An 8,022-nucleotide genomic window follows, 5' to 3' on the forward strand; every position below is an offset into this window, starting at 1 on the left:
GAAGCAAATCCGCGCCTCCACGAGAAGTAAATCCGTTCCTCAAAAAATGTTCTAGATTTCCAGAAGCTGTTCAAAATTTTACAAATCTTCACACATTTTGAAAATTGTTCGCATTTTTAAAAAAATCGTTCACGTTTTCCAAAAAATATTCGCTCAATTATTCACCATTTTCAAGAAATGGTCAAAAGACTTCAAAATTCGTTTAGGTCTGCCGCTGCTGGTAGTTCTTATGGTTTTTCGCTGCCAATTAGTCACTAGCGATTATCAGCTTGGGTGGCTTGCAACTCATGTCTCTCACTTGGAGCTTGTGTGTTTTGATCACGTGCAAGTGCGCTCACCAACTGGATGTCGCGTGCGTGTAAATGGGCCGGCTCAGTTGGGCTCCCATTTGCTTCTTTCGCACAGCCCAAATAAAAAGCAGAGAATCAAACAGACCGAGCACCTCCAGTTGAGGGGAAAAAAATTTCCATGGCGTCCGACGACCTCTTCGAAGGCCTGCCTCCGCCTGCGGCGCCCGCCGGCGAAGACCGTGCGGGTGCGGCCTCCCCCGCGCCGCCTCCTCCTCCGCCGGCTCCGAAGGTGCCGAGGCATTCCGCGCTGAAGAGCTCCCTCAAGCGGGACAAGCCCTCCCCCTCCTCGGCCGCCACCTCCTCCTCCTCACCCGCCGCCGCCGCTCCCGCCGATGTCGCCGCCGAAGGCCGCGGTGAGCGCTCTTCTCCGCCGGCCCCTCTCCTTTACAACTAATTGCTGCTGCTTGGGAGTTGGAAGCACCGCTAGCGCGTGGTGGGATTTCAGATAGAGCTCGTGCTGATGTAGATTCTAGCGCCGATTTGCTCCTTGTGTCGTAGGGTTTCCTAGGAGTTGGATGCTATGCGCGGTCGACCGGGGCCGGGAGTGTCATGGCGTTATCAAACAGCTTCGTGTTGAGATCGAGATGTGGATTTGGTTAACGGGAGGGGATTTCCTGGTCGGGATTAGGGTTTCCTGTTTCCCTTGTCCCAGAATGCGAGGGGAAAATGCATTTGGATTCGATGGCCTCAGATTAGTGACTGCACCAACTAGAACAGCTTATACTTGAGCTAATTGCTTGGACCTGTTGCGGAAGTAGACTAGGAACAGATATAATTCTTGACCATAGGGATTGATGGCAAACTTATGTGGTTGTAGCTTGCTTTGCCAGGATAATAACCGTAGGGATTAGTGACTGCGCCAGCTAGAACCGCCTGTTCTGACAGCGGAAGCAAACGTGAAATGCACCACACGCTGACATATATAAGATGATTTATTAGGTCAGTCACAACGAAGTTATGAATCTGAACCTGGTTTGAGATGATTTATAGAGGTCCGAAACTGAATGTCTTTTAAGCTAATGCCATGTGCCAATTATGAATATTGTTCAGTGGATTTTCTGCTCATTGGTTGCTAGATGTGTCTACTATAAGTTTGTTTTAGATTTTAGCGGCGATTTGCTGGTGCATCCTGGTGTTGCTGTAGATTTTAGCGCCGATTTGTCCTTGTGTGGCAGTGTTTCCTAGGAGTTGGACGCTGTGCGCGGTCGACCGGAGCGCGGCGAGAGTGTCATGGCGTTATCAAACAACTTCGTGTTGAGATCGAGATGCAGGTTTGGTGAACATGAGGGGATTTCTAGGTCAGGATTAGCGTTTCCTGTTTCCCTTGTCCCAGAATGCGAGGAAAAAGTGCATTTGGATCAGATGGCTTCATATTAGTGACTGCACCAGCTAGAAGAGCTTGCTTCAACCTGTTGTGGAACTAGACTCAGAACAGATATAACTCTTGACCATAGGGATTGATGGCAAATTGATGATTGTAGCTTGTTTGCCATGATTATAACTGTAGGGACCGGTGGCTGCACCAGCTAGAACAACCTGTTTTGATAGTAGAGGCAAACGTGAAATGCACCACACGCTGGCTGGCATATAGAAGACGCTTTATTAGTTCAGTCGCAACGAAGATAGAATCCAAACCTGGTGTTAGATGAGTTGTAGAGGTCCTAATATGATTGCCTTTTGAGCTTGATTCAGCATTTCTTTTGGCTTACCTCCAGGATTCGCCACCATCTTGAAGTAACTCAATTCGGGCTATAGTGCATCCTGGCTAAGTTAATGCCATGTGCCAAATATCAACATTGTTCACTGGATTTTTCTGCACATTGTTTGCTAGACCTACCTAGTAAAGTTCATTTTGCAGTGTGTTATTTAGTGACTACTGTATTTGTGGAATCTGATGAGATTTCTGACCAGTGACCTTGGGTTACCATTAATTCACTCAAAAGGTGAAACCATAAGCGTCTATGCCTTGTGGTAATCTTGTCGGAGTTACGCCAGCAGCTCTAGCACTTGAATGCCTTGCTCTGTGCCTATGGCACAAATATGGGCCCTGTCTGACTACTTTTTATTATCTCCATTTGTCTTAAGGTTCTTGTACGTCCAGCTGTTCGCCTCATGTTTGTGTGATATTTACAAGTAACCTTTCTTTTACGTTATTTGTTATTTGAGCTCTTGTAGCAATAACATAGTTCTTTTTACTTGCCACACTGTCCTGTTCTAAGACCAATGTGTTGCTTGCAGTTCCTGAGAAGCGTCTTCGCTTCAGAACTACTGTTGATGCATCAGAAATGCAAATCATTGAGGCTATGCAGAAGATAACTTCACATATAGGGAATCCTTCAAAATTCAGCAAGGCATCAAAGCTTGCTCTACAGCTTATTGAGGCTGGAAGTGTCAAGCCAGAGACAATCGGTCACTTCTTTGCTGTACTAGAGGCTGCAATGTCTTCACCGGGAGCCTGCAATGAACCTTCTGTACGTGCAGATTACCAGGCACTGTTTAATGCTGCTGAGGGTGTAACAGAGGTGAAGTTTCTACTGTTGTTAGAACAAATAGCTTGCAAAATCATAGTTTTATTCCTTTTTGTGCATTATTAACCCATTGTCTCATCTACTTACAACTTTCTGGTTGATGTGCAGTGTTTCAACCAAGAGCAGAAAAATCAGTTTGATGTATGGATGCTTCACGCAGTGGTGGCTAATGATCTCTGTACTGATGACAGTTTTGTGGTAAGTGCATGGTGGTGAAATGCTTCTCGACTCAGCTGCCATGTCCCTTGAGAAATGTCATTATCAGAATGCAATGTGCAATACTGGCTTGTGTGTTCTGACTAATGTTCTTGTGTGTTTTATTCTGCAGTTTTCAAAGGCTGTAGGGAAGATTAAAGATGCCATTTCAGCCCTGCCGGTAGCGACAGTGGACGATGATAACGATGAAGCAGCAGCACTTGCAGCACTTGCTGAGATCCAATCTGGCACCACAGAGAATAAGGCAGCCGATAGCAACACACCTGCTGCAGCGTCCAACTCTGGAGAAGAATCCTCAGATCCTTTCGGTCTAGATAATCTCCTGGAGCACAAGCCAAAGAAATCCGAGAAGTCTCAGGATAAGGGGGCTGGAGCCCTGAGCAGAAAGGCAGACGAGGAGTCCAGGAGACTTTTGAGGTCACGGCGCGAAGCCCTCCTGAAATGCCTCGAGACAGCCGCTCGGCGCTACAGGATACCATGGTGAGTCCTCTGACAACTGCAAAACGTATACGCCATACGACACATCTTGCCTTGCTGCCCTAAAATCTGATCCTCTGGGCTGGCTTTGTTTGTCATCAGGACGCAGACGAGCATCGACATCCTGGGGCGGCACGCGTACGAGAGCGTGGGGCGGTTCACGGCCCGGCAGCGGGAGGCGGTGGAGAAGCTGTGGAACTCGATCAAGGAGCAGCAGATCCGGCGCAAGCACGGCAAGTCGGCGAGCGGGAAGCTGGACGTGAACGCCTTCGAGCGCCTCCAGGAGAAGTACTCCCACGAGAAGATCAGCATCCGGCGCGCCGTCGGCGGCGCGGGCGACCGCCGCGCCACGCAGTGGCTCGGCTAAAGGCAAAGTCGGCACGCCGGCCCGCCCCCGCGCGCATGTAAAACCGGTGCGCTGTCCGATGGCCGCGACGTTACACCGATCAGGATGGATGACGAAAAACGACGTTATAGTTTTCGTAGTCGCATTCGTGTGTGTGTGTGCGCGCGCGCCCCGTTCTTGTGATCTCATCTTGGGTTGCAGCACTGTCCACAGATTTCTTGGGCGGCCGTGCGTGCGTGCGACGCTGGTGTGCGCGTGTGAATGCGGCTGGGGTTTGGGTTTTGGGTTGCTGCCGGTGTCTCGTCTCGTGTGGTGATGATGGATAAATGCTTGTTATTCTGAAATCGTCAGCGTCTTGGTCTCAGGGAAGCTGGCCAGGAGGAGGAGAGGAGAGGCGACCAGATAGAGGGCGGAAAACGAGGCACGGCCGGTCGACCTGAGAATCTGAAGCCGAAGGAGATAAGCACAAGCGCTGAACGAGACCGCCGGTCGACTCCAATGCTGCTACTACTACAAATGTCATGGCCTGCATACGCGGTGCTATTTTTCACTCTCTCGCCCTCGATATTTAAAAACACTTTGGCGCAGTTAAAAAAAAAGAAGCATCTCCACCTTGGCACGGCTAGTAGAAGTTAATATTTCCCTAAAAAAGAAGAAGTTAATATCAGTCTCACTGCTTTTTCTTTCTATTATACTATACTTTTTTTTTTGTTTTTGCGGGGAATCTATTATAATATACTGATTGGAAGAAAAATATGTTGTGGACAGTGGGAGGGGAGGTGCCACCATTGTAGTATCTATGCCGGCCCATTGAAAAAAAAAAAGAAGTTAAAAAAAGAAGTTTGCACGGCCGGATAAATCCACGGAGGCATGGATTCAGGTGGCGGTCGTCGACCGTGCAAACTAAAGCGCGGCCATTCGGCGGGAAATGCTTTCTTTATCCATCTGTCTATGCCCAGCCAGTGCACGTACGTACGTGCGCACACACTCACCTGTTTTTTTTTTCTCAATTCATTTTTCAGGTGCAGTGTTGACCAGGCCAGTGGCTGATTGATCCCTTTGTACGTACGTTTCAGCGTCTCCTGCAACGCCCTGCGACCGACCTGTACCGGAATGTGCGTGACAAACAAACAAAGATGGGATGAGAGATGAGAAGCATTCTCATTTCCCATGCACGCACGCGTTGCGTCTTTACACTCCATCGTCGACACCCACATGCCCAGCCAGTTGAGCAGCTAGCGCCATGCACATTTGCATTTTTTAAGTGGGTAATTGGGTGTAAATTAGTATAAATTAGGGTAAAAGAAGCCGGCCGGGCCCTTGTATTCAACACAGCATTTACACGTTTGCTCCCCTCAAACCGGACCAACGCTGCCCTACTTGTCTCTCCTCTCCACCACCTTCTCCTAATCTTCTTCCTCCTTCGCCACCGTCCCATCCCATCACCCACGCTCCCTCCCTCCCTCTATAAATACCAGGCCAACCTCAACCTGCACCGGTACCGGCCGGCGAACCAAGCAGCTAGCTAGCAAGCCACGTCGTCCTCGATCAAGAAGCTCCGTCGTCGCTAGGGAAGTAGGAACAAACGATGGCTGCGGCGGCTGGTGGTGGTGTTGCGGGGGTGGCGGGGTCGCCGTGCGGGGCGTGCAAGTTCCTGCGGCGGCGCTGCGTGGCGGAGTGCGTCTTCGCGCCCTACTTCAGCTCCGAGCAGGGCGCGGCGCGCTTCGCGGCCATCCACAAGGTCTTCGGCGCCAGCAACGCCGCCAAGCTGCTCGCGCACCTGCCCCTCGCCGACCGATGCGAGGCCGTCGTCACCATCACCTACGAGGCCCAGTCCCGCCTCCGCGACCCCGTCTACGGCTGCGTCGCCCAGATCTTTGCCCTCCAGCAGCAGGTCCGCCGATCTCGATATTCATTTCATTCCCTTCGCCGCCGATCACTCCCTCGTCTTCGATCGACCAATCAATCATCTGGCCGCCATGTTTGTTGCAGGTCGCGATCCTGCAGGCGCAGCTGATGCAGGCCAGGGCGCAGATCGCGTGCGGCGTCCAGAGCACCACCTCGCCGGTGAGCCACCACCAGCCACAGCCGTGGTTGCAGGACACCAGCATCGCCGCCCTGCTCCGGCAGCAGGAGAACGGTAGCAGCTTCGCCGCCGGCGGTGCGCTTCTGCCAGAGCTGATGAGCGGCGACGTGTCCATGCTGCAGCAGCATTGCGGCGGCAAGGTGGAGGGCGGCGGCGGCGGCGGCGCCGGGGACCTCCAGTACCTGGCCCAGGCCATGATGCGAAGCTCCAACTACTCCCTGTAGATTGTACAAGAAGAACATCATGATAAAACCATGCATTTCACATGCTTCCAACAACCTCGTCGACGATCTATCAGAGTGCTGCTAGCTGATGGAATCGTGTCGGCGGCGCCAGAGATCGAGCTAGAAGAACTCAGGAGAGGGAATTGATTAACCTGTACTGAACTTTTTTTATCAGTGTTAATTCTGATCCTACAAGTTACTATTGTACTACATATTATATATCTATATATTAGAGGAGGCGCAAGCCCTGCATGAGTGGCTCAGTTGATCAATAATGATTACCGCTTCTATATAATTAAGCAGCTTATATGTTGCAAGATCACCTCTTATCGGATTTTTATTTTTTTGCAAGTCTTGATAATGACATCACTGGAAAAAAAAAATATGTATGTTCAGAGTAAGCGATTAGGTTGCAGCAAGATGCATGAAACAAAGTTCAGTATGAATGATATTGTAAAATGTGCAAGTCTTGCAGTTGCAGGCTCTAGTAGGATGAACCAAAACTCTACCGTCTGATGCTGCCCTTTGTATGCTTATTTGTATTGGGAATAGTTTGGAAGTTTGATAGTGCATCCCAAAAGTTCGAGGAAGAGTTTGAAAAATGAATACAAGTTACATTTCTGCACTGTTGATCTGTTGTATCTCAGCTGTCTGAAACTGTCAGTTTTACGCGAACCTCTTTTCGGCGCAAGTTTGAAAACTGTTTGGATTTGATTTGTGTTGGAAACAATTTACGCCAAAGTTTGGTACTAGTGCATACCAAAAGTTCAATGAAGAGTTACTATAGCGCACAACTTTGAGTTGCCACCAAGTTTCCCCCTCTCTAGAGACCCTAAAATCACTTGTATACATTCATAGTTAGGCTTGTATACACTACTTAGTAGTATAAACTCATAGGCTGCTGCTGATAATCCTAGTTTTTCATGCCAAGTGCAAAGACTGTCCCCCTGATCAAGGACATGTATGAACTGCCCAGCCGCTCAGCGACGCGTTTACTTTTGGTTCCATTCACCGGAGTTTGTGATGTTCTACAAAAAGTGTTGACCTTAGTCGCTCATGCACACAGACAGAGGCACGGTGAAATCACTGATCCCAATGGTTGATTAATTTCCTGGTAGAGTTGACTGCGGCAGATGATTGACCAAGTTAACCGCTAAAGTAATTAAATAACTTATTACTCCTATTAGCACCGGTACAATTTTGGTGCCACATCCCAGATAAAAATTAAGAACTCTATCACTCCAATTGAGCTATAGGATGCTAGAGAAATGTGTATAGTACTGTACAATTCAATTTGAATGGTTGGACATTCTACTGACAATAATTGAGATAGATAGACATATATGCCAAATACTACTGCTGACACAGTGGTTCTTTGGTTTAATCAGTCGGCAGATAAGAACAGTGCTACTGCTGTAGGGTTTTGGAGGACAGGCTACCATCTTGGGACTCTGCAAATTATTTCATCTACACATGTTCACTAAATCCATTACAGTAGGGCTAATTAAACTAGTACAAGTTCAGGTCAGAAGCTAAATGCTAACTAAAAGAAATGCCAACTAAAAGAGCCAAGATGTATAGCCAATGAGCAGCAGCAAACTACTGTTTCAGGTCATCAAAAGCTGCTGTACGACAATCAAGCAAGCAAGAAGCTGCGCTTGAGCTCATTTTTTACTTGATTCAGGGGCGGAGGTTGCTACAAAATCTGGAGTCTGCTAACCTGCTTGGACACCTAGAATGGAAGCAAGCTCAAGCATAGCCGATTTAACAATCTGCATAGGGCAGTGACTTTTGC

General features: G+C 48.8%; 2 protein-coding genes across 2 annotated transcripts; both read left to right on the top strand.

Moving 5' to 3' along the window:
• The first annotated feature begins 462 nt into the window (after positions 1-462).
• LOC119324812 lies at positions 463-4,268 on the top strand. The gene is made up of 5 exons (XM_037598580.1): positions 463-703; positions 2,589-2,872; positions 2,987-3,076; positions 3,207-3,574; positions 3,674-4,268. The coding sequence occupies exons 1-5, from the start codon at positions 469-471 to the stop codon at positions 3,936-3,938; spliced, it is 1,242 nt and encodes a 413-aa protein (XP_037454477.1). The 5' UTR covers positions 463-468; the 3' UTR covers positions 3,939-4,268.
• Positions 4,269-5,460: 1,192 nt separating this feature from the next.
• LOC119326108 (LOB domain-containing protein 16-like) lies at positions 5,461-6,481 on the top strand. The gene is made up of 2 exons (XM_037599810.1): positions 5,461-5,811; positions 5,910-6,481. Exons 1-2 carry the CDS (start codon positions 5,506-5,508, stop codon positions 6,225-6,227), a joined length of 624 nt encoding a protein of 207 aa, XP_037455707.1. The 5' UTR covers positions 5,461-5,505; the 3' UTR covers positions 6,228-6,481.
• The last annotated feature ends 1,541 nt before the right edge of the window (positions 6,482-8,022 follow it).

Source organism: Triticum dicoccoides, chromosome 6B (assembly GCF_002162155.2).
Source record: "Triticum dicoccoides isolate Atlit2015 ecotype Zavitan chromosome 6B, WEW_v2.0, whole genome shotgun sequence".
Lineage (NCBI taxonomy): Eukaryota > Viridiplantae > Streptophyta > Magnoliopsida > Poales > Poaceae > Triticum > Triticum dicoccoides.

Excerpts from the sequence above, each read along its gene's own strand:
- LOC119326108 (XM_037599810.1), top strand. The coding sequence starts at position 5,506 with ATGGCTGCGGCGGCTGGTGGTGGTGTTGCGGGGGTGGCGGGGTCGCCG. Across the intron at positions 5,812-5,909 it reads TCTTTGCCCTCCAGCAGCAG|GTCGCGATCCTGCAGGCGCA; the intron begins GTCCGCCGATCT and ends TGTTTGTTGCAG.
- LOC119324812 (XM_037598580.1), top strand. The coding sequence starts at position 469 with ATGGCGTCCGACGACCTCTTCGAAGGCCTGCCTCCGCCTGCGGCGCCC. Across the intron at positions 3,077-3,206 it reads GTACTGATGACAGTTTTGTG|TTTTCAAAGGCTGTAGGGAA; the intron begins GTAAGTGCATGG and ends TTTATTCTGCAG. Across the intron at positions 3,575-3,673 it reads CGGCGCTACAGGATACCATG|GACGCAGACGAGCATCGACA; the intron begins GTGAGTCCTCTG and ends GTTTGTCATCAG.